The 26,658-nt window shown below is 45.3% G+C and overlaps 1 protein-coding gene across 8 annotated transcripts in view; it reads right to left on the bottom strand.

The window, feature by feature from the left end:
• Positions 1-26,658, bottom strand: part of ARHGAP32 (Rho GTPase activating protein 32) — a 238,584-nt gene that overhangs the window by 166,873 nt on the left and 45,053 nt on the right. For 2 of the 8 annotated variants that reach the window (XM_030290909.4, XM_072918147.1), the window contains exon 1: positions 8,060-8,214. The exons of 5 other annotated variants lie outside the window; for them this stretch is intronic. In XM_030290909.4, the coding sequence (XP_030146769.4) occupies positions 8,060-8,157 (98 nt within the window). In that variant the 5' untranslated portion in view covers positions 8,158-8,214. Of the gene's footprint in view, positions 1-7,858; positions 7,930-8,059; positions 8,215-26,658 lie in introns of those variants that run through there. One more of the 8 variants, XM_072918148.1, reaches the window with a different exon arrangement.

The raw sequence follows: 26,658 nt of genomic DNA, 5'->3' as shown, positions 1-26,658 counted from the left end.
TCTGTGCCCTTGGGGCTCTCTCTGTGCCCGCTGGGCTCTCTCTGTGCCCTCGGGGCTCTCTCTGTGCCCTTGGGGCTCTCTCTGTGCCCGCTGGGCTCTCTCTGTGCCCGCTGGGCTCTCTCTGTGCCCTCGGGGCTCTCTCTGTGCCCTTGGGGCTCTCTCTGTGCCCGCTGGGCTCTCTCTGTGCCCGCTGGGCTCTGTCTCTGTGCCCTCGGGGCTCTCTCTGTGCCCTTGGGGCTCTCTCTGTGCCCGCTGGGCTCTCTCTGTGCCCGCTGGGCTCTGTCTCTGCCCTCGGGGCTCTCTCTGTGCTGGCAGGGCTCAGCACCAGAGCCGGCCCCAGCAGCAACTGCATTCCAGCTGGCAGCCCTGCTCCTGCTGCTCCTCAGGCAGCCCCAGCAGGGCCCAGCGCTCCCAGCCCAGCCCTGCTCTGCTCCCAGCTCTGCTCTGCTCCCAGCCCTGCTCTGCTCTGCTCCCAGCCCTGCTCTGCTCTCAGCCCTGCTCTGCTCCCAGCCCTGCTCTGCTCTGCTCCCAGCCCTGCTCTGCTCCCAGCCCTGCTCTGCTCTGCTCCCAGCCCTGCTCTGCTCTGCTCCCAGCCCTGCTCCTGCAGCAGCAGAGCCAACACAAATCCCGCCTCTCACTGACTGCACCACGGCTCATCTGAAACCCATTCACAGCCTTTGTAACCATTCTTGCTCTGACATTCCCCTGACTGACAGGACACAAGACAGAAGGAAATTCAGAATCAAGGAGCTGAATTCTTGAAGGGAAATAAACTTTATCTTCACACAGTCCTCTGGCCAAGTGGTTCATATTTTCCTCTACCAATGGTTCCAACCTGAGTGCTGAGTAACAAATTCTCAGGGAAATAAAGTTCTCTTCTGAAATTCATAAGCAGCAAAGCCAAGACTGGGATTTATGTTGTCTGCACATCCAACAGCTGTGCAGACCCTGCAAATCCCACAATTCTTGGTAAAGGGACAGCGACAGCAGCAACTAAGCACCCTCTGTCTATCAGCCCCAAATAGAGAGAAGAACAGAACACCAAATAAAAGGAATTTTGCCTTTTGTCTGTGAATTTGGGGATTTTATAGTGTCCTGAATATGTATTTTAAATGAGCAAAGAAGTAATCCTGAGCCTAAAAAGCAAGAAAAGGGATTGGAAAAGGTCAGCACAAACAGGCTCCATACAAAACAGAACACTGTATTCAGGGTCTGTTGGCATCTGGAATTATTTGTGAACAGCTGCTCCTGAGAACTTCCATGTGTGGTCAAGAAAAGGGAGAATGTGCTCAAACCCACGAACATTTGCTGAAGAAAATGTTTTTTGTGTGATTCGTGTGTCTCCAATGTTTGTTCACACTGAAGACTAGAGAAAAGCTGTATCATTTCTGCAAGTCACCAGTCCTGCACACAAGAGAAGAAGCAGCATCTCCGCCAAGGTTCTCCTGCTCCAGAACTGAGGAAAACCCTTTTTTGTCAACTGCAGAGACACTGCTAGGAAACTGGGGGGGGAATGAATTAAAAATGAGGCATGGACATTGCATAGAACGGGATGTAAGCTGGGCAGATGTCCAGCGAGATCTAACATACGTATTTGGGTAGATTTCCATGAAGTATGTGACAAAACTCTTATCACCTCAATAAGGCTAAAAACACTGCATAAACAAAGCCCAGGAGCACAATACAGCTTCAGAATCAATACTTGGAGCTTTGGTTCATTCTGCGCTGCTTATATATATATATATATATATATATATATATATATATATATATATATATACGCACACAGGAACTGTGAGAGTTCTCTTTCTTCATTTTGGTTCTGTTTTAAAGAAAAAGCTTCCCATTTTGCACTCAAAAGCAATCAATCATGCATACTTTTATAAGCAGGGGAAAATATAATTCAGGTGTCCATCTGCATTCCTGAACCAGACCATGAAGTGTGTCATTTTAAAACAACAAACTTCATTAGAAACAGCAAGCTTTTCTAGGGTGAAGCTGGTAAGGAAAGCCAAGGCAAGGAGGTAAGGAAGTTTCAAGTGCTTCAGGACAAAACTGTGCCTGCACATCACATTAACTATGAGAGAAAAAGGAAGGAATTGGTATGTCTAACATGGCTTTTTCCCCACAAGAACTTCACTTGTGGTGCTGGGAGCTGTCACAGCAGTTTTTCCAGAAGCATAATTATCTCCCTGTGAAACTTGCTTCCCTCTCCAGAGTCCAGCAGGGAAAAGGAGGGGTTGTTTGTCTTTTCTTTCCAATAACGAACCCCTGGCTGGCAGCCTCAGCAGCTCTGCTGTTTCCCAAACTCACGCTGGCTCCAAGGCTGCAGATGGAAGCTCAGCTCCTCCATCATCCCGCAACCACATCCCAGCATGTCCCATAAAGAACGACTCTGGGCTTTGCCAGAGCAGCCCCCACACAGAAGCAGGAGAGCTCTGACACTTTCACAGCTTCCCAGGGGGATTTGAGGATCCTATAGGGAACAGGCTTGTTAATCTCGTCACATTGCTCCTGCAAAAAGTGATGAGCAAGAGTGGCAATATTAAACAAATTGGTTTGTACACAAACTCAACACAGCTTTGGTTAACCTTCCAGGCATAAATTTAATGGCTCTCTGCAACCACAAATACTGGGATTTAAGAATGACCATCTTCTGAAATTGATATCTGGTGTGTGTTGGCCTTGTTTCCCCCACCCTTAATAGCAAACTGAGATTCCCAGCCCATGAAAATCTAAGTGCTTTCATGTGTGCCCAGAAGCAGCTCCCGTGGTACCACACGGAGTGGGAAAGTCCCTTTAAAGGAAGCTGTCAACACTGAGTATCAGAGGAGACCCTGCAAGATGAAGACATCAGCATAGTTTCCCTTTCTTGTTTTATTTTTCACAAGCCATGCCTTGTTTCTGGCTAGGCAAGTCCTCCAGCCAGCCTGCTCCCCTCTCAGTGTTCCAAAGAAGACCGATTTAACCAATTTTAAAGGCTTAGATCTGCTTCTACACTCTGGCTGTTCCCTGGGCTGACACTACCAAGAGTTGGTTTTGCAGCAGATTTTGCTTATGCAAAAGTATGTTAAGAGGAGTCAGTGCCTTTATCCTCACAGGAGAATGCCCAACACCTAGTATCAAAGTTGTTACAACACATGCCCAAGGTCAAAACCCACTCTTATTTTACCTGTAGGAAGGGGTCTGCTGGGTGCTTGATGCCATTCAAAGTTCTACTAAAGGAAAACATGAAAATCTGGTCCTGGTCCCTCTTCCCATCACTCCAAATTATGAGATTTGCTCAGAAACCGTGGGAAAAAAAAAAAGTATCAAGTAGTTAAGTGATTTTTTTTTACCTTTTGACTCACAATTGCATGGACTTTGGGGTTGTCAAAAGCTTTCTCCTTTATTAGAGGAGAAAGCTTTCATCATTATTAGAATACAAACAGAGTTTCACAGAGCCACTAAAGGCATATGCACTTAAAATAGTTGGATATTTTATGTAAATAGTTTTTTAAAAAGCATGGTATGCACTGGCCCAGCATATTTACACTCCCAAAACAGAAGCCAGCACACTGACACTGCAAAGAGATACAATGCTCATTTACAAATTACATTTATCTCATGCAGCAAGCAAAGCTATTCCACTAAAGTATCAGTAAGAGCAAATGCACGGAGAACAGCAGACTGAAAAGCCTTGGAAATATTGTATTTATTATTTCTGAAAAAGGTTTGTGTGGTATCTTGTTATGTTTCACTTCTAAAAGGACAAAGCCTTCTGAAATACACAAATGAAAACAAGTGGCCAGAGAATCAAGCCTGTTTGCACAGTTAAAATACTCCTTAAGGGCTGAAATCGCATCTGCCACATTCCAGTCCTGAACACGGTTTGGAGCACTAATTTATAAACCCAGGGAGAAAATATTTTGAGAAATCCTTGACTATTCAATAGCCCTGTGAGTAGGAAAATCCCTGTACAACACACAATGAAAGGGAGAAACTCCAGCCTGCTGGTGTTCATTAGTGTCACACTCGGAACAGGGACATGCACCCAGTGATCCAGTGGAGAGTCCCAGCCACAAAACTGCCCCTTCCAAGGGTGGTTAAATCCCAACAGGGCTGCACACTGCACTAAATCCATCTGCCAGGAGAGAGCAACCACCACCACTGCCCATGTATCACCTCTATGTCCCGGAAAACATCATCTCTTATTCCAGAAAAGCCACAGGATCCCCCAGCTAAAACTGCCCCCAGCTTGAACTGTCTGAAGCAAGAAACAAAGAGCTGAGTTAAACTCTCATCAATGCTAATGAACAAGGGCTTTCTGGTCTTAGCATTATGGGAAGTATCGGGTTGGAAGTCCTTCCCCACGCTGAATTAACTGGAGAATGTAGACCTTTGAGGAGCCTCGGAGTGAACCTGGAGTAAGTCTGTAACCCAAGGAGCAGCAATGCTGCGTCACTTCTGGATGCCTCAGGAGTTTAGCCAGGTGTGGGACCTGCTGACGGCAGAGGCAAGGCCCAACCCTTTATAAATGCAGCAATCTGACACAGATGATCACACAGCCAGCCTGTTCCTAGGCACGCCTGCCTCTGCCCAGTACAGCCACTGCAACAAGGGTGGCCTCTGCCACCACAAAGCTCCTCAGACCAGACTAAAGGAAAACTGGAGCAGATCTTTTAGCAAGTACTGCACTTTTACTGTTGTTTTACCCAGGGGAGGAAGCAAACTAGATTAGATGTGGATTGCATAAGGAGAGGCAACTGATGGAAAAGCAGGTGTTACATCACCTCTAAGGTGTCCCCAGAGGTGCTGGGATAACTCATTCCACGGTCCTTCCTTTCAGAAGGAGTGAACACGGGATGTAAGAGAAGCTGGAATACAAATGGTGCCTTAAAGCAAGGTACCAAGTTCCAACTCCTACCCTCCTCCTGTCATCCCCACTCTAAATCACACCTGATCTTCCCATCAGCCAAAGGAGCAGCTGGCAGTGTGAAATGCACCCAGGTGCTGAGCGTCATCCCTCAGCTTCTTTCTGGATCCCCAATTCAGGCATGTTTGCAAGCTCCAGAAACAGCACACACAACCTCCTCCAACAAACACAACAGCGAGCAGCTGAGTAGCTGCACCACTCCATCCTAAGGAGCTGAATGGAATTCTAGAAATGCCCATTCCTTTGAAGCCCCTGTCACTGCATCCTGTCACTATTCCCAACTGAAAAAAAACAGACAGAAGTTGTACATTCTGCCTATTTTTTTCTTTTTTACATGAAAAGACACTGGAGTCTACCCTGCTCTGACTCAACAGCTAATGAGCTGCCTGCTTTGGTCTTGAGGCTCAGGACTGGGAAGCTCAGATCCCATCCCAGTTCTCCTGCTTTTTGTCCATCACATGCACCGTTTCAAACTCACATTATCTCTCCTTTTCACCAGGGATTCTGTGAGGTTTTTTCCTCTTTTCTTCCAGCTGATAACTGAATGGAACCTGGGAATAACATTCCTTTTTTTCAACATAAGTGAAAACTAAGGATTTAATGCCTTTTAATGACAACTATCAGGAGCAGAATATCAAAAGATTAAACTGTGGTCCCTGACACCAGAGCATGAAGTTGTCATAAAGTATCAAATGCTAAGGAAAAACACAGTTCAACACAAAGGAAGATTAAACCAAAAAGCTTGACAAAGCGGAATTAAATTATTATTTCTGTATTTTTGATATAAATACTGAGAGTATGTCACACAGGACATTGTTACACTGGTTGTTGCAAAAAGACTTGGGGGAGCCAAGGACGTGTTCACTAATGGACCAATAAAATTGTCCCCTCCTTGCAATAAGAAAAGATGTGGGATTTTTTTCCATGGAAAGCATCCCGGGGGGCCGGAGCCTGGGAAAGCTGTGTGCTGGAGCTGGAGGGCAGGCAGAGGTCAGGAGGACAGGCAGCTCAGCTGTGAGCAGGGGACACGCTGTGACACCCAAGTCACCCCAGGCTGCGCCGTGCCGAGCACCAGGTCCGAACATCAACCCCCAGCCTGGCTCCAAGATTCTCCCCACCCCGGGAACATCCATGGCTCTGCCCCTGTCCCCAACCACTGCCCTGGCACCAGCTCAGCACTGCTGCTTTCTGTCCCTCTTCCCTCCAGTCCCAAAGCCATTTTTATGAGTAGGGCAAGGACTCTGCAGCCCTCTGATGTGCCACTAGGAAAAGGACGTTTTTCCTCAAGAAAATCTGCATCAGCACAGCACATTCACTTTGACATCAATAACCAGCAAATTCCCCGCACTCCAAGCATCCATCAGGAGCATTGGAGTGAGAGCAGAAAGTTAAAAATACTCCTATAATCCTGTTAAATACAAGCTTTGCTTCCAAAAAAACAATACCAATTTTATCTCTGTGCTGAAAGGCAGGACATGAGCAAGAGATCTGCATTCAGAGAGGCAACCATAATAAGCTCATCCTTAGCTCTGTCATACTCTGGACTCTGCAGAAGTGACAAAAATAGGGGATGTCACTGCCAGAACTGAAACATATTTAATCTGCAGACTTCATGGACGACAAGATCCATTTGGAGGAAAACTGCATAGATTTTATCAAACCACTGCTAAATTGTCTTCAGCCAGAAACCTCATACTGCACATACTGACACTGCCAGCTTCTCACAGCTCATTCCCAAAGGACACCAAACACAAATCCTGTAGTTCCTATTTACAAAATTCCTTCCCGTAAGCCTGTGGCTCTATCCTTGGGTAACAACATATTGCCAATATATTGCATTTTGTGCTTTTTCCATAACAAAGGAAGCCGGGGAGTGCAAAGCCTTCAGCATTAGCACACTAGACACAGTCACTTTTTAAATACAGTTTTGTTTCCAAGTAAGTAGAAGCAAAATTTTCCAACTACCTTTCTCACAGTGCCCAAGTCAAATAATGAGCAGATATCCAGCAGCAGCTTTCCTAAGAATAAATATTTCATGGCAGAAAGAAAACACAGACAAATTCAAAGAAATTTTGCAGTACTGATGTGAGTTACTCTCCTTTGGTTTCTGGCAGTGTAAGTGAAGTAGGAGGAGTCAGCATAAATTACTAAGACTTTGTTGATAATGTGTTAAACAGTGAAATAAGAACCTGCGTCTCCAGCTTCTGGCACCTTGGTTCATAAATAACTTCTGGTGTGGTAAAACCACCTTGATCTGTAACCCAGGTAGGCAGTAACAGCAAATTTTAAATAATACCGGGTCCACAGCTCCCTCCTTTTTACCTCAGCAGTAAATATTTATTCACTTTCAGCCCTGAAGTAGAAAATCCCAACTGAACTGCAGCAGCACTAGGCATACTTCCTATCAGACACAGCACACACCAGAGTCCAGGGTGAAGGAGATGATTTGCCCTGAAGATAATCAGCACTGCCTCATTCCACAAGAATTTTAACAACATACTCAAGATAACCTGGCCCTCCAGAACTACTGCTCCTAAACCCATATCCCATCAACAGCTCTTCGTTATCCATTAGAAAAGAAAAAAAAAATACACTCAGCAAAGAGTCCTTGTGACTATTGCTGCTTTCACACAAAGTACATACTGTGTGCTCCTCTCTGCTATGCACAGGATATAGTACATTTTTCAACAAATAATGCATTTTCTGTCATGCTGATAATCGTGTTCTACACACTTTACCCGAAAATGCCTCAAGGACTGCTGTCACAAAAAGGATAGAATGCAAAATTAGACTTTGTCTACTTCTGGTATGCTGCTGGGAGCTACACAGTGTAATGTGGCTGAAGCAGGCAATTAACCTTTCTCCATTCAAACGTTCAACCACTTAAGACACACAGTCATTTACATGGGTTAAAACATACAGCAAATATTAAAATGAACTTGCATTTGCTGGGTGGAAACGCCACGCTTGCCTTCCTTAGTCCCGCTGTACATTTTTCTTAGGCATCGCCGGCTCTGACCAAGTGTGAAATAATCACATCTCTCGGTGATACGGTCTCAGCACGCCATTGGTGAGGGTTAAAATAAAAGCGGGGAAGGGAGGCTCGTCCCGGAGGAGCGTCCTGAGGGTACGGCCGGCACTGACCTGCGCGATCCATCGATGCCGCTCCCAGCTCCGGCTCCGGCGGCGCCCGCGGCCGAGCGGCGGCCGGGGCAGGCGGCGCCGCCGGGCCCTCCCTCCATGCTGCGTGTACGGCCCCCAGCGAGCAGGGAGCGCAGCACAGAGCACACCCAGCACAGAGCACAGAGCACACCCAGCACAGAGCACACCCAGCACAGAGCACACCCAGCACAGAGCAGGGAGCGCGCAGCACAGAGCAGAGCTCAGAGCACAGAGCAGGGAGCGCAGCACAGAGCAGAGCACAGAGCAGGGAGCGCGCAGCACAGAGCAGAGCACAGAGCACAGAGCAGAGCACCGAGCACACCCAGCACAGAGCACAGAGCAGGGAGCGCGCAGCACAGAGCAGAGCACAGAGCACAGAGCACACCCAGCACAGAGCAGAGCACAGAGCACACCCAGCACAGAGCACAGAGCAGAGCACAGAGCACACCCAGCACAGAGCACAGAGCAGGGAGCGCGCAGCACAGAGCAGAGCACAGAGCACAGAGCAGGGAGCGCAGCACAGAGCACACCCAGCACAGAGCAGAGCACAGAGCACACCCAGCACAGAGCACAGAGCACAGAGCAGAGCACAGAGCACACCCAGCACAGAGCACAGAGCACGGCACACAAGGCGCAGACGGAGCCGCGGCAGCAGCGGCGTGGAGCTGCCGGGGGAAGGAAGGGGCAGCGGCTGGGGATGCTCCGGAGCCCCGGGTTTAGCCCCCCCCAAAAAGGGGTGTTTATAAAGGAAAAGCACAAGGCAGCTCGCGGGTCTGGGCTCCCATCTTGCCCTCCCTCAGCAGCACCGATTCATGTTTTCCTGAGGCTGCTACAGGCATTTCAGCTGTAACCCTTTCCCGGCTGCAGGAGGAGAAGGCCTCTCTTATCCTGAGCACCTCCATCCTAGTCCCTCGGATACACGTAGGGATGTTTTCATCTGCTCTGCATGGTTCAACCCCTAAATAACACTTAAAACAGGTGACCAGGTAAGGATTATATGAGCAGGAGTTATTCCCAGTTCTGCAAACTGGTTAACCTTGGATATATCACATTAATGTGTTTGCTGTTCTGCTTCCTCCTTTTGGAAAACAAAGTAATATTTACTGCATTCCCAGAGGAGACTTGTAAGCCTTAATTTATTTCTCTGTTTATGCAGCCAGTTTGAAAAAGAGCTGTGTAAAAACTGCTATTAAAATTTCTAGTTCATACATCAAATCAGAAATGAGAAATAATTATTACAACCCAACTTTCAGATCCCATTAAAAGATGAAATCCTTCACCAGACCACCAATGCAGCAGTGAGGATGATGAGCTCTCCACCCGACACACTAAGGTCTAGTAAATAAGAAGAAAGCCTGGATGATGGACAACCCTCAGTCCTGGTTTGGCCATCAGCTTCTTGTGTGACCTTCATCAAGTCATTTTAACCTTTCTGCATCAGTACAGAATGCAGAGCTCTTCTCACTTATGTGAAACTGCCCAATAATTTCTGTATTGTTATCACTGCTACTCCTGCCTGAAGCTCAAAGGTACAAGCTAGAATTTATAGCAATACTAGCTATTGTCTGGTCACAGCCCATGGAAACTCCTTGTAGAATCTAAAGGTTTTGCACATAGCTCCTTTCAACACAGTAGGATGCTGAGTGTTATCAGTGTACGTGAAGATTTGGGGGAGGGAGGGGTGTGAAATTCTGTATACTCTTTGGACTCAGCAAAACACCAAGCTCAGAAAGACAAAAAGACTTCCAAAACACCACCGTTTCGTTTAAAATTCAACAGAAGAGGCTGCACAGCCCCAAATCATACAGAACATTCTCTATAACTGTTCTTTTTTAGTCTGTAATGGTTGGATCAGCACTGCTTGCTAAATGCTGTACAACCCAGAGACAGTAACTCCGTTCATCAGCCCTGATGGCTAAGGACAGCCAGGCCAAGCATGAGCTCAGCACTTACAGGAGATGGAAGATTCAAGCTAGGCAAAGCTGAGCAAAGTCAAACAGGTTATACCAGTTCTGTGCCTAGAAAGCTGAATGATCCTTACCAAATCCCTCTTTCCTAATGCTAATTTTTCTTTGTTTCACCGAAACAGACATGCGGGAATGGGACAACCTAAAGATAGAAGAACTTAATAGGAAACAACATGTCCATTGAGGAAAAAAAGCTGTTCTCATTTTCCATCAGTGGCTGCTGGGCTGCAGAAGCTGTTTAAACACCCTTCCTGCCCCTGGACCTGCAGCTCCCAGTGCAGAGACAAAGGGATACTGGGTGAATTCATCCTAGGGATTTTATACCTCAGCTGGTGGACTTGGCCTCTAACTTAAGTGGGGAAGTAAATTCAAATTCCAAAACAGGAGAAAACAAAAGCATGCTGAGAAGTGAAGGATTTGCATGAAGTGATGGGGACAGAGCCAGGTCAGAGGTCCCCAGTGGTCCAAGGCCCCAAAGCACCAACAGAATGAGAACACAAAGTAAGAAACTCTGTGGAAATTCTCCACCCACGTGTACTACAATAAAATACTGCACCCTAAAGTGACCACAGATAGAAGATAAACTTCTGCTTAAAAGGAGCAAGACTAAAACTTGGTTCCACAGTTCCTGGTGAACAGTGTTCAATACATGTTCAATCCAAGCTGAATGAAACAGAACCAAAGCAAAACCAAAGCTGTCACTTCAGAAAATAATAAAGCATAAAAGCACAACAGACACTGTCCACACAGCATCTGCTACAGCTTAAGGTCTGCTACCCTGCTTAAAGGACTAGAAATAGCTATGGGGAAAAATTAGGGAAATGTATTTACTACAGCTCCAGCTACCTGGAACTTATGACAAGTAGAAAGAAGGTGCATTTCAGTGCAGAGACTGAGCACATGCACTCCCTGCACAGCCAGGAGTTGAGGCATGGCAGAGGATTGTGCCCTGCTGCTGCTTTGTGTTTCCATGTTGAGATCCCACCTCCAGCTCCTCCTGCCAGCTTCTCTCTCCTCATCCAGGGCTACCTGTTCTCCTGCACTCCAGCTACAAACCTGCCAAGGCCAGAGCCTCTCTCACTCTTTATCTGTACATTTTTCAGTGCAGCACAGCCTTTTTCCAAGGCCAGGGCTCAGGACTGTACAAGTAAACAGTAATAAGGATTTTGTTTCACAGCTAACTAGAATTCACCAGTTATTAGGAACACCACTGGGCATGTCCAAGTGTCACATTTAAAAAGGTCTTTAAGATGTCTCTTGGACAACCAGGCTCAAAACTCCTATGGTTTGATGTAACCTCGCAGGTTTCCTGCACATGCGCTGGGTTCTTTCTGCTGGAGGTAAATTTTGACAGTAATGGATAATTTTTCCAATACAGACAAGATCTCTCTCCAGTCAGCTTTGCTTTTCTTCTAGTTAGGGCTTGAATTATCACAATAACAAGTGACACAAATGGGGCTTTGTTGCTGTTTTTTCAATTAGGAGAACAGAGCAGAGCATCCCTAACTGCAAGCTCTAATTTGTTGTTAAAGTAGGAATTGGCTTGGAAACATTTTCTCTTAATCCTCGGAGTAACAGGGGGTGGCTCAGAATCAAATTCAAAACAAATCTCCAACCTGGAAAGCTGCTCTATGACATGGCTGAACCCATGACCAATTTGTTTAACTTCAAGTTGATAGAACTAACACGGATAATTTGATTACATAATGATTCAGCTTTCTAATACGTAAATAAATTTTGGGAAGCTGCAACAGCAACTCTTATTTCAGACAATTCTCTCCTAACAGAAATTTCTCTCAACCACTTCAGGAACAGTATTATGCAATTCTTTATCACTTCTCACCTCTGCCAGTACTTTCTTTCCACCTCTGATAGTTTCTCTGAGTTTAAACACTATTCCATTTAAGAAGACAGAAGTGCCAACCAAGAGAGGATTTTAAATGTAACCTCTTTGATTGCTTGAGGTTATCTATGCAGAGACAGACCAAGGATGCTGCCAGCCTTCCTCCCTTGCTCTTTGCATAAGTTTTCATTAAATAAAAAATGGATTGCCATTAATAATGTATGCAGAAGAAGACACTGTAGGATTGCTTTTGTTTCCAAAAGCAAATTAATTTACTGCAAAAATAGTTCAATGTTAAGATATACAAATTTTTGAGTAAGTTATTTGAAGCACCACCATTCTTGTAGAATATTTTACAACCACAGTTTTAGCTGAGGTGCTGCTCAATACAAACTGAAGTTCAGGAAACAAAGACCAACTGGACAGCTGGAACCAAGAAACTAAAATATTTAAAAGAAAATCTTGCTGCTAGCCCAAGCTGAGAACTATTTCATTGCTAATAATGATATAGGTCACAAACTGCTCTCTCCTGAGGATTATGACAGGACGTTTGCCTCCCCCAGCCACAGACTGCAGTTGTTCAGGGCCTGTTTAATGTAGTTTTATATGAAAAATGGTGGTTTTATAGCGGAAGGACTTGGTGAATCACAGCACAAGAAAGAGAAAACCATGCTGCACTTTGTGACTGACAAAACGTATTTTAAAGCCTTTCAAGCTGTGCCCACATCAGAGGCTCCTCGAGCACAGCTAGGGCTGGATGAACCTCTGAAAGGCTGTTTGCAGCTGTGCTCCCACATGAAGGCAGAAGTGCTGAGCAAGCACCTCCCAGTCCCTGTCTAGAGGGACATTCCTCCACATTCTCCGAGGCTCCGCTTAAACACAAGTGTACTGCCACTGCTGCACATCTCCGAGTTAATCATCTCAAGGGCCATTTACCCAGCTATGCGTTATTGCACCTCCAGGACAGTTATTGCATCTCCAGACCTCTGTCCCGATGAATTCCTTGGTATAGACCTTGGGTTTGTGATGTCCAACCAATCTGCAGCAGGTGTGTTACTGATTTCATAAACTGCAGAGGGTATGTGTTTATCAAGGGAAGCAGAGAAGAAACAATTCAGGATCTCAGTGAAAACAGCCCTGCAAACCTCATAGCAAGAGGGTGATTGGGATGTGGAGACCAAGCTCTACTCACGCTGGGTACATAATGTGGGACATCTTCAGCTCCCAACCAAACCTTGTGTTTAAAGGTGTCAAATGCAGTTTTTGCTACAACACAGTCTGTAAAAGGATCACTCAGCAGCACAGCCATTGTTGGAGATGCCGAGCAAACACATGGGGCTGATTGTCCCACCTCCCCTCCCTAAACCTGAGCCAAGCTGAGCCATCAGGCACCATACCTGTGCAAAGAAACTGGCACATTCTGTGGCACTCCTGCACAACCCTAATGCTGCAAAGCCTGACACTCCACAGTCAAGCCCACACTGAAAACTCAGATCCTTTCTTGTGAGTTTGCATTATAAAATGCATTAGTGTCAAGCTCTAATAGGATACTCAGACCAGACACAGCACACAAAGAGGAAGCTAAGGAGTCCCTACCTGGCTCCAAGTCCTGCATGGCACACACAGCATGTGTTTGTAAGTCATGAACCACAATCTTCACTGGTGGAATCCCTGCCAGAAGAAGAAACAGATACTCCCTGCAAAACCTTATTCCAGGGTAAAGGGAAACCAGCCTTGTGGAGCAGACACTTAACTAGATGAGTAATTGCAGCATTCCCACACTGCCTTTCTTCCTCCCCCAAACAGTCTGAGCAAGCTGCTGCTCAGGATAAGTTTGTGCTTGTCCTGTGGTACTGTGCCCAAGGTGTGTCTCTGTGTGTGATCCACCTGCTCTGTTCAGCACTGTTCATAATCCCTCAGCACCTGCCCTCAGGGAATGAGCAGGCACTCAAGAGGTATTCCCCTCAATAGTGTCTTAGACATGGCAAAAGAGACCTCTGCAGTGCAAAGTAAACAGCAACCTTTGTTAAAAATTTACATTTTCACAAGTTCACTCTGGAGAAATAGATCGTCAGTGTCACAGCTGCTCAGGAGCAGCTCATTCTTTGGACTTGTTTCCACCTGGCTTAAGACTTGAAAACCTGTCTCACTGAACCTTGAGAAAGTGACAGATAAGCTACAAGGACAAGAAAAACTGAGAGATGGAGAGCAGAGACGTGAGAGAGGAAAGCACGCACAGTAATTATCACACACCAAGGTCTGGGTTTCTCCAGGCTCAGAGAAAACAAGAGCAGGTTCAGCAGCAGGAAGAAGCAGAGGCAAGAGGAAAGAGGTGTTTAAGCTCCTGACACTGCTGTGGAGAGCTCTGCCACCCTTAAAATTCATGGTCAAGAGAGAAACTCTGTTCATTAAACCTGGATGACAGAAGGGCCCCACGAGGGAGAGCCACAGTTTGAGACTGAATGCGGTGGAAAGCAACCAAGTCTGAGCAGTGGGTAACAGATCAAACAGCAGCAACACAGACACATTTCAGAGCCCCAGGGTCACAGTTCCTCCAGGTAACAGCATCTGGCATCCCAAATACAGCAGCTCACAGAACAGTCTCTTCTCCAGAGCAAGAGCTCTGCACTAGCAAGGACACAGAAGGAACATCCTTGCAAGTGATTTGAGCATCCATGTATCTATAAACAGAGACTGCACAGGAGTTGAAAAATTTCAAATGCTTCCCCATCTGTCCATCCCTCTCCTTTCTGAGCATCGTTCCACATTTCCCCAAGACCCTTTTCAGCCCAGCTGCTCTTTAAGTACAAGCTGATCCTCTCTTTTCTCAAATGAACTGAACAATGTGTCGGTACTGAGCACTGTGGACAGCCCAGACCACCAGAGCAGTGCACCTTTAGCTGCAGGAAGGCATCCCGTGGGATTGCACAGTCCCTGCTCTGCAACAAGAGTGATCTGACTCCACAGCTGCACAGCAGGGAGCTGCCCACATGGAAGTGCTGGGAATTGCAGTAAGCATCTCCGGTGTAGCTGTCAAGCACTCAAGTGTCTAAAAACACAGTCCTACAAAGGACTCCAGTTTGCTTTTTCCCCAGGTGTAAAGCTGGCAATGAGCTGCTCTGGTTTTATATTAGGCAATCATGATTTGACTCACAATAATATACTGTAATAGCTCTAGCAATAATTCTGCTTCTATCTCACCTCAGTCTCCTCCTGGATGAAAGCTTTTATTTAAAATATCCCCCAAGACAGTTGCAAGGAGAGAGGAGAGGAGAATTTCTGTCTTCTGTGTCACTGCCTGCTCTTATCACAGCCCTCATTCTCCTTTCACTCTGACTAACCCTCTCTGAAACAGGGCTATAGTTCTGCCTGTTCAGACATTAAAGTTTGTAGATACTATGGTTTAAGTACCTCCATCTGTATCATCTCTCAGTTCTATTCTTTCTAATCATGTGCAGGCAGTTAGACCTTCCTTCTCCACACTCAGCATCCGAGTACTTCATCAAGTAAAGTACATTGCTGATGTTCTCCCCGTGAAAAGCAGGGAGCTGAAAGTCAGAAGAGCAGTGATTACTCAAATATTCCCAAAACTGCCTGTGTAGCCTCTCAGAGCTTGCACTCAGTGTCATGCCAAGTTCTCCACATTAGCCCATAAAAGAATGTGCACTATCTCCTCACAGATCAGTGATTTGGGACTGATGAGGAAGTCAGGGCACACATCCCAGGAGGTGAGCCTGTGAATCCTGCAGGAAGCCTCATCTGACTCAAGCTGGATTCTGCACAGACACTACTGCACAGGAAGGTATCTTTAAATGACCCCTCATGACCTCTGCCTTGCTCTCATATTGTTAGAAGAGATTTTCAGAATTGTTCCTCCTCTACTTAAGTGTTTTAAGCCATATCAAATGCCCCAAACCGGACATCCAACTTTCACTTTACCCTGCTCGTCACATCCCTCTCCACATCTCTCTCCACTGGTTTAGTTCATCAGGTTCCTACTCAACTGCATTCTCTTTTTCAAGTTCTCATCCTGTTTCCTGCTCTACCCCTTATCACCCCACTTTCCCACTCGCATCCTTCATTGTCTTGCTGTTCCTTCAGCTCTTCCAAGACCTCTTATCAATATTCTTCTTTCCATTCTTTCACTCCTTCAGTATCACAAAATGTCCTGTATCTCCTTTCCCAAGCACTGCTTTCTAAGAAATTACTTTACCCTGCTACAATTTAAAAAGCAAGTTTTTTCAAGCAAGTCTTGCAATTTTTAAACCTATGGAGAGAGTTTAGAAAAAGCTGAGGAACACTGCTTGGTTTTAGTTTTTAACACTGTCCTTCTACTGCCCCTAAATCAACATTTTATGCCCACAGTTTTGATGGGCAAATGAAATGCTAACAAAATCCAGCCAAACTTTAATAAATTATCCAGAGGTCTTGACACAAGACACCTTGACACCAAGACCACTTCACAAAGTACAGGATTTGTTCTCCCAGGTCATTTACCCAGACATGGGACACATTGTAATGCTAATTGAGATCTATTTTCTTGGCTCTGGAAATATAGCTATGCAAAGCATTCTTTCTCCAAGCATAACACAGGTGATAGTCCCTTCCCTGCTCTGCAGCAAGTTTGGAAGCTGAAGAAGCAAAAGAAATCCAGTTAGATCAGCTGGGACTGCTGAAGGGAGACAACACACTGTACTGCCAAAGTGGAAGACACAGGAAAAGCAGCAGAAGGATCAGCTCAGTCTCACAAAATCCAGACAGTTCTGCACCGCAGGGCAGACTGGGAGAGGAAATTAGGAAATTCTTGGTATAAACCTGGATTTAATGCTTATGTGTCAAGCAGCATCACACAGGTTACCTCAAATTGGGAACTCAACTTTATACAAGGCTTTTTCCAGCTGTGTAAAGGTATCAGGGCTTTTGGGAGGTAAATAAATGAAAGCCATGAGGGAGCTACACTTGAAGGTCAGGAGTGATTTGGAACACTCTGCTGATACCTGGATGAGACTTGCCCAGCCTTGGGAAGGCCTAGAGCTACAGAGAAAGTCAGGGAGCTCAGAAAAGCCCAGGGGAAACCCAGTATCATGGATATTGTTATGAACAAAACAGCCTGGCTGGGACAATTGGCTTGGGCTAAGTACTGACATTGAAATGTTAATTAGCTAATTGTTCCTGGGAATCACCAACCTCCCCCCACCCTCACTACCGTTCTAGGACTGGGATGCAAAATAATCCAGTGGAATCATGGGAGGGGTTTTGGGGATGAAAAACAGCCCTAAATGGAAAAGATGGGCACAGTGGAGGGGGCTGGATGGGTGTGCTCGTTGGGGAAAAGGGAACCCCATCCCTAGTCTCTGTTTGACCTGTCACCATAAGCTACAGAGGACCAGACTGGACTGGGCTGTGGGAAGCAGGAGCAAAGCACACACACACTTCCTGGTGTTACCAGGAGGGAAGGAGAGGGACAGCTGCTGCTGGACTTCGGCAGCAGGCTCTGCACATCCCCTCACCCTGCGGCTACCAGTGTGCCAGGAGGAAAGGAGAGAGGATGGTCTGCTGGGACTTCAGATACGGACTGCACACCTCTTCACCTCCAGCTACCAGCGTGCCACAGAGACTCCAGGGACAGACTCTGCACGCCTGCTCACCCTTCGGCTACCTTTAAAGCTACAACAGCGGGGGCGAGCTCCTTGTTGAGCTGATTTTTTAATAAAGAGCTGAACATTAATAAAGGCATAGACCCTGTTCATTTCAGATATGACTGAAAAGCCTCTGGAGGAGCCTGTGATCTGCACCCAGCACTGAAGCACCAATTACTTCCAAACACCAGTAGCTGGAACACCCCAAATAAATGAGGTGTGGAGTTTGTCCTTCACAGAAGGTGCTGCCTCAATACAAAAAAACAGCCAACATGACAGAAATGCAAAATGCAGGAAGTTCCAAAACACAGATGAAATTTCTCATTGTCCAGGGATAGTCTTATCTTGGCCTGCAGGACATTTATTTGGTCAGTCACAGCTCTGTATCTGAAAATTCTCCTCCATTCCAGTGCTATAAACATATGAATATTCTGTTTTATGAGGCTTGAGTAATATTCATGGAAACCGTCACTCAGTGTCTCTCTCTCATGGTGACATTCACTCTGCATCGAGAAGGACGAGATCACTGAGATCCCCAGGAGAGGATCGTTGTGCTGATACTGGGGGGTTTATTTTTGTGTTTAAACATTGGAGAAGGAGATAATGCATGGAAACGTAGATCTTATGTAACATAACACAAAAGTTGCAAAGCAAGAAATGCTGCTCCTGCTCCTCCCCAAGGAAAATCAGTCCAAACTTCAGTTCATCCTCTGATGTTCCAAGGTAATGATCAAGTCTGGCTACCACTCAGACAAATACACAAACAAAGCACAGAATGCATTTTTATCCTAATCTTTTCATTAAAAATCACTGATTTTGTTAAAAACTGGAGAGAAATGCTTTCTGTTAAAAGGTAAGTTCTGCATTTTCTCCAAGTACAGCTTCTGGAATTTTTTTTTCAACACCACTGAAAGCTTTTTAACACTGCACACAGTTAAATGACAATAAAATGGCTGTTTTGAACATGAAGGAGATTACACTTTTTCTGAAACAGAAAAAAAAAGCATGAAAGACAAATCTAATTTTCTCTCATTATAATCCATTGATGCACAGATTTTTCATAATTGCTTTCCTTATGAATATAATATAAACATTTAAAGATATAATAAACCTACAAAGCACCACAGGAAAATAGTAGAGAAAGAGCCTGGGGAATCTTTTAGCAAATTTTTCATTAGTTTTGCATAGAGAACACCATGTGAGAAGCCTGGGTTGTGTGTTATAGCCAGAAAACATCAAAGTTTGATGGCCAGGGGAAAAGGACACACAGAAAAGGATATTCCAGCCCCGCTCCCCAGGCCCAGCATCTAGAATTCCTAACACTCCCATTCCTTGAAGTCTCCAAGGCCAGACTGGATGGGACTTGGAGCAACCTGGTCTAGTGGAAGGTGTCCCTGCCCATGGCAGGAGGCAGGACAGGATGGGCTTTAAGATCTCTCCCAGCCCAAACCATTCTGGAATTTCATGATTGGTTTGGTGGGAAAGGAAATAACAGAAACTGTTGAACACATCTACTAGAAAAGTGAGCTGTAAGATGTTTCAAAATATGTCTGGGAAATAAAAACCAAGGTGTGCCCAGTGTAATTTACCCCAGAGTCAGGAGAGCTCAGCCAGGCCTGTTCACACTGCAAGGCTGTGGCAGCCCTGACCACCTGGCCCCCAAACCAGCCCTGCTGAACATGCAGCAGGAAAGCTGGGAATTGTCCCTACCAAGCTAAAAAGCTGGGAATTATTCCCACCCACTAAAAAGCTGCTTCCACATTAAGTTTCCAGGATGTAATGAGCACACAAGGTGTAAAAACAGAAGTTTAAAACCCAGTCTCTCCTCTCTCCACAGCATAACACTTCTAGACATCCCCACATCCACAGGTAACTAAAATTAAATACAGACTGGAAAATAGATTTAAAGCATCTTCTCAGTAACTGGAATGAACTGAGGCTTTCATGTGCTATTTACCTTCATGCTCACAGTGCTGCAGCAAGGCTGGGTATTACTTTAAGCACAGCCCTTTACACTCCATATTCACACAATGTAGCAGTTGATCATTTAGTTATGGGTGAAACCCAGTATTTTACACACATGCAATACTCTTTTTATCAAATACTGGACATATTTCACTCAGCAAAAAGGTGGTATGTTTACAAATATTGCCATTCCTTTCCCCCATAGTGGTTTGACATTGGCCAAATGCCAGGGACCCATGAATGTTGTTTGCTTACTTTCTTCTGCTACAGCTGAGCAGCGGAGGGGAAAAAATGAATGAAGGGCTCATGAGTTGAAATAAGGACTAGGAGAAAACATTCTAAAGGCAAAACAGGTTCAAATTTAAAGGCATAACGTAAATTTATTATTAACAGAAATAGAGGAGGATAATGAGAAGCAAAATAAGCCTTTAAAACATCCTTTTTTTTTCCTAGCTCTGACCTCTTTCCCACTGACAGCACAGGGAGACAGCACATGGGGGTTTTGGTCAGTTCATCACTCGAGATCTCCTGTTCGCTCAGGAAGTCTCCTCCCCTCCCACGGGCATACAGTCTTCCCAAAATGTCACTCATACACACGTTGTAGTCTTTTAAGGCTAGGCTCCTTTAGTTTGGATGTAAGGGCCTTCTCTGTCTATTTCTGGAAGCAGGAACCTTCTCTCTTCGTTTGGGTCTCCCACTGGATCACAGTGTTCTCCTGCATCCACTCGCTCCATTGGGAGCACTTTTCCCACGGGCTGCGAGTGGATCTCTGCATCCCCTGTGGACCTCACGCATTATAAGGCAGAGTTTGTTTCACCATAGCCCTCACCATGGCCTCCAGAGGAATCTCGGCTCTGGCGCTTTGCAGCAATTCCTCCCCCTCTTTTTCCACTGACCTTGGTGCCGCCATGTTGTCTCCCTCACGTGTCCTCTCTTCCATAAGAAAAACTGCTGCTCGTAAGTACCATTGCCAGTTCCACTAATTCAAAGATTCTTGCAGATCCCACAGCACCAAGAGGTTGATTTCATCCAGGTTCTGCATAGGGCAGTCACCCGCCACGTTTTCACTGTTGGCCACATGGCCCCAGCGCCATGGCACAGACAGCAGCGGCCATGGCGCTGGCGCTGTTCAACGCCTCTCCTCGCGCGGGAGCGGGAAGGAGAAGCGCCGGGAAGGAGAAGCGCCGGGAAGGAGAAGCGCCGGGAAGGAGAAGCGCCGGGAAGGAGAAGCGCCGGGAAGGAGAAGCGCCGGCGCCGGCCCTGCCCAGTGCCGCAACACGGCCGGCTAGGGCGGCCAGGCAGGCACGGTTCCTGCAGGCCACGCTGGTGGCCACAGCACCTCCCCACCCCTCAGAGAAAGCTGTGCACATGCTGTTTTGATTTTCTTCTGAAGTATGTCATCCCCAAGGCGTTACCAACCTCTCTAAATTGGGCCAGCAGCATGTCCATCCTCAGAGCCATCAGAGATTGGAGAGATTGGCTCTGCTGGACATGGTGGGAGCTCCTAGCAGCTTCCCACAGAAGCCACCCTTGTGCCCCCCCATGGTTTCCTCCCCTGCCATTACCAAAACACCAGGCCCTGCCAAATCAACACACCCCTCAAGGGGTTATCACAGATTTAATGGTAACAGCTTCAATCACCAGAGCTCAGGTAAACAACCTGAAGCTGCCATGTCATGATTCAAGACCTGCCTACAAGATAAAGGATCCATAAGGATGCTCCATTGTTGCCTGCCTTGCTGCAGTTGGCCATGCATAGACTTTTAAACACACATCTCAGTGACTGCTTGGAGTTACAGGCTTGTGAACAGTGCTTGAGAGGATGCTGCTCTTCAGGGAAAAAAAAGACTGCAGACAAACCCAGCCCCAGAAGCTAAAGAGAACACTTGTTTGTATGCTTTGTAATATCCTAAATATGGGAAAGTAACATTCCCCTAAAGCCACCTCGCTGGTCAGGCCACCCTCTCTTCTGGTTCACAAACTCACTTTCATGATTTCACAAGGAACAGCTGCTGGTATAAATCAAATTCTTCACAGATGAAAGAGAAGGAATCCAAAATAAGCTGCTAAATACAAGCTTTTCCTGAAAAGCACCATCTGAACCTTGCCTCAAGGCTTACCCCCCAGTCTTTATGGGGAACAGGGACAGGATTTCTAAGACATCCATTACCAGTTATTTTAAATAGATCTCCAGCATCTATTCTCCATGGACATGAGGGCTCAATAGCATCAAAACTTCAGGACAAATTATTTCAGTAAATCAGAAGAGAATACAGGATAAGACACCAGCACCTGAGTGATTACTATCATTAAAGAAAGCAAACAAACCCACTTTTCCATTCAGTGACTTAGTTCCAGTTCTGCTTGGGAATCCCAGCATGGACTGAGCTCTGCAGTCCCAGCACTGATTGAACTCCACAGTTCCAGCAGAAACATTCACCTGATGGAGGAGTCTGCACAGAAAAGCCAGAGAAGAAATGAAGGAATGGGGCATTAAATGACCTGTCTGGGCACACAGTTAATTACTGTGGGATAACAGTCAGATCTCCAAAATCCCAGCTCTGTCTCCCCATCCCTCACAGGCCATGCTGGCTCACCAATAAAGACTCCTCTTCCTCAATAAAGAAGAGGGAAGAAAAATCATGACGTGGGGCCAGCAAGGAAGGCAGACAATCTCCTGCACATTTTGTTGAGCCAAAATAAGCCCTTTGAGCTCACCCCTGAGCACTCACAGAAACCAAACACACTCTGAAAGGAAATGAGTGTTTCATTCAACCCAGTATAAGATAATTGTAAATAGTGTAGCAGAGCAGCACATCATACACCAGCAGAGAAGCCTTCAGTAAATCATGGGCAGCTGAAGATCAGACCTGCACCACAGCAGAGCTCCTACACCAACCATCAGTTCTTACTACTGTGAGAAGACACAACTCCTCACAGTACCTGCACACAATGACATGGCAAGGTAGGGCCATTGCTCCCAGGGGAACAAACATGGATCATGTGGAATCACTTATGCCTATTTTTCCAGTCCCATCAGAGACCACTCAAACCCAACACCTCTGATTTCTCTCCAGGAAGAACAGGCTGTCCCTTTTTAAAAGCCTCAACAATCCACACATGACTTTTGAGATGTCTTGAGACTGAATTTCTGTAAGAGGAATGGAGGGAAATGAGTAAGTCATTATGTTTAAGTCAAACCTATAAAAAGATACACAAGTGTCAGACTCCTGGGTGACAACTGTGGGGCGGCAGGTGACTCATGCCCTGGCACAGGCACACTGTAATTTGGTGCAAAGAAGTCATGGTAATCAATATTTACAGGTGGGTATTTTTATAAAAAAATACACATTTGCCACAACATATTTAGAGACTGTTCTTTGAATACAAATAAAAGCATAGATGAAAAATTCTACACTGCCCTTAAAGATAAATATGTCTTCAAACATAAATACATCTTCAAACCTGACCATGGAGATGGACATTTACCCTGGGTCAAAAGCACCACTAGAACAACCCCACTGACACCAACACCCAAAAGAAGGGGCTGAGAGAATTTCTTCACAGAAAAGGTTATTAAACACTGGAAGGGGCTGCCCAGGGAGGTGGTGGAGTCCCCATCCCTGGAGGTGTTCAAGGAAGGCCTGGACATGGCACTGTCAAACCAGGACAGGCACGCAGTGCTCTGGGCTGGTGACAAGGTGGGGATCGGGCACAGGATGGAGTCGATGGCCTGGGAGAGCTTTTCCAGCCTAGATCCAACCTGGTCCTGCAATTCTGTGACCACTCCACGGGGGACTTCTGAAACTTGTTTAAAGGGATCAATGCTATTACACAACTGTTAAATATGTTCATATTTCCAGCATGAAAACAAACACTGCCAACAACTCCTCAGAGATTAATCTTGGGAAGTACCAGATAGATTTCAAGAACATAAGGTAATTACTTGGATGTTTCTGACAACTTCAGAAACTTCAGCCTAAGGGCTGCAATTGTGAACCAGAACTGGTGGCAGAGCTTGTGCCTCTGATCTGCGGCAGGAGTAATAGTCTTTTTTCTGTTTTATTATCTGGAAAACAAAGAATACTTTTACAAATGAAATTAGAAAAAAAAACCTAAACACAAGCAGTAAGCTTAAGAAAATCAAGATCTTATAAAAGAAAGAAAATTTAAACTCTACTCATTGCACCACATATAGAACACTTTTATTTCTCAGGCTTCTAATGTTCATTCCAGGCTCTCCAAATGATCAGCTTTTGTTTATGGATTTGCTTTCAATATATAAACTTATACAGAGGTTATATACAGGGTTTACCTGCAAGAGGGTCCAATATTTGCAAATTAAAAACAGGACCATCCTCATCACTTTAAATCACGACAGAAAAGCTGAGACACATCTTTTCCAGATCAAATAGGAGGACTCACAGCTGATTTCATTCCAATTCTGTTAGTGCCAAACACCCAGCATTCCAGAACTAGTAAACTGCATGTCCAATTATCACTCTCAGAGTTCAACAGGCTGCATTTAAATGAAGATTATGAAAATGAAAGGGACTCAAAATGCCTTTCTCACTAGAGAAGTGAGCATTGAAAGTGATAGCTGTTTAGGGAAAGCATTTCTAAAAACGTTAAGTCTTACCAAGTGTGGCTTTAATAAAGATCGAAAGATTGCCATGTATTTTTCTTGCTGTCCCTCACTCCCACCCCATGACAAAGTAAGCTACAAGATGCAAAAAAGGCAGAAAAACAGATTTTCAGTAAGAGAGGCTTTGAGAATGAATGAGAAGGGTGGAAGACAAACTGAGTGGACAAAAAAAAAAGGAGAAAACTTTTTTTTTTAAAAAGAGATTAAAAGAAACAAATAACCTAAACAATAGTGGAAGTTAAGAGCATTAGAAAATTTGCCTCTAAATGGAGAGCCGAGACTGCAGAAAGAAAAGTTTGGGCATGCTGAAGCACCGTAATTTATGGAAAAATGCAACTAGGCAGGTTCCCTAAGTGCAACCCCACACCCTGGTGAACCAGCACACCCAGATGCCTTTTCCTTCCTTGACACTTCTAGGGCAAGTTCCCTCTCCCAGAGTACACAGTGACCAACATCAACCTTGGGTTGCAGCTACAGAATTGCTGTCTTTTATGTGTCCATTCCACCCAGAGAAGCTGTGGCCACCCCATCCCTGGAAGTGTCCAAGGCCAGGCTGGACAGGACTTGGAGCAGCCTTGGGCCTGTGGAAGGTATCCCTGCCCATGGCTGGGGTGCAATGAGATGGGTTTTAAGGGCCCTCCCAACACAAACCATTCCTGATCAGTTCTCAGCATGGACATCCACAGCTCCCTGATACAAAGTTAATTCTAAACAAACAATGTGCCACAATCTGAAGTTCCACACAGGAACAGAACTAACATTTCACGCCTAGAATAGGATTTTGGAAGGGTCATCACTAACTAAAATAATGTTTCCAATACATCTTTAGGCAGAAGTCTGAAACCAGTAAATCATGTTTCACAACAATCTTAATCCCAGTGCCTGATGCTGAAATGATTTCCCAGCATTGCTTCCAAAGCAGAAAAATCACAGAAATGTTTATTACAAAGATAAAATAAAAATCACTTGGCATAATTTTACTATCACAGGCAGGTGAAAGATAGGTGAAGGAGGAAAGTGGCTACAAATAGTCCTGATTTAAGTTCACACAACAGACAAACTGATGTGTTTGATGCATTCAGCAATATAACCGATTTCTTAACGAAATCTACTCCAAGAACATTCCCGGGGCAGCAAAAGTAATGTTTGAGCCCCTTTGGAGACTGAAGGAGGTTTGGAGGTTTTCTCAGCTCGAAGGCAATAGCAGAGCTGAGCTCAGACTCTGGGGCAGCCAAGGACTCTCTGCCTGCCAGGACAAAGCCCAGGAGCCCAGCCCAGCTCCAGGGAAGGAGCTGCAGGCGCAGGGCTGGCAGTGAGTCCTGGATCACCCGAGTTGTGCCAGACAGGGTTTTCCCTGGGGAAGATGCACAAAGTGCTGTGTGCACGAGCCAATGTGCCGCATCAGCCTTGTCTGCCTTCAGACCCGTCACACAGCCCATCTACAGCACAGGATTTCCCTTTTATCTAACCTAAAGCTTTTAAAGTAGACTAATGCAAATATTATCCTTGCTGGGACTGGATTCCTAGGCACGGGACACAATAAGGACTGATTTAACCACAGACCTCAGATTAAAACCTTTATGGATTTTCTGTCAAGTGATGCAGTATTTAATTTAGCCCTTTTAGGTGGGCTATATATATGAGAGTACTGCAAGTAATCACATTCTGGAGAATTAATTTGAATCACATTCCTGGTCACAATGAAATCGATGGAATTCCTCCTCTGCTCCTCGAGAATTATTGCTATCATATAAATTCAACCTCTCTGTTTTCATGCCAAACTTACTGTTGTCAACAATGAAAGTCAAACCCACATTTGGTGCTGGACAGAGGTTCTGCTCTTTCCTGTGACTTGATCTAGATGCAAGGGGTTTAGAAATAATAGTTACAATAAAAATAAAAATAATTATTAATAATAATAATCAAATAAATAATTCTATTGAATATTTAAGCCAGTAACCATCTCCTTAAAAATTTCTCCTGGGTGTCTCACAGTGCATAAAAATAAGAATCTTTTAAAAAATTATCTAAATTTTGAAATTACGCTTCTGTAAGATTCAATATGTTCTAATCATTGTTGAATATCATGACATTCCTACAGGAAAAAGAAAACAGAGGAAGAAGGAGAGGGGAAAAAATAACTAGAGCTTGCAGTTAATTGCTCTTCTCCCAGTCCTTCTTTACAAAAAGGCTGATGCAATTAAGCAACATATACAGTCCATGCATTCCAACAGAGGTTTGAAATGCCACTTTAACAAAATCCAAGACAAAAAGAAAGACCCAATAAAGTAATAAAAAAGCTCACATTACTGAGAGACTAATTTTGTTTTCATATTTGGAGCCACAAGCTCCGCTTTATGTGGCATCTGAGGACCCAAATGGATTATTTCAGTGTTTTCCAGCATCCTCAGTAGCCTGTGTTCCTCCACCTTCTCCCTTGCACACTGTTCTTCAAACTTGCAGCTAATCAAAAGAAATTTCTGGGATCTTCACTTCCATTTTTACTGCTGGCCTAGTTGAAA

The sequence above is a fragment of the Taeniopygia guttata genome, chromosome 24 (assembly GCF_048771995.1).
Source record: "Taeniopygia guttata chromosome 24, bTaeGut7.mat, whole genome shotgun sequence".
NCBI lineage: Eukaryota > Metazoa > Chordata > Aves > Passeriformes > Estrildidae > Taeniopygia > Taeniopygia guttata.
Note: the sequence above shows the minus strand (reverse complement) of the source record. Positions and strands in the feature narration are given on the sequence as shown.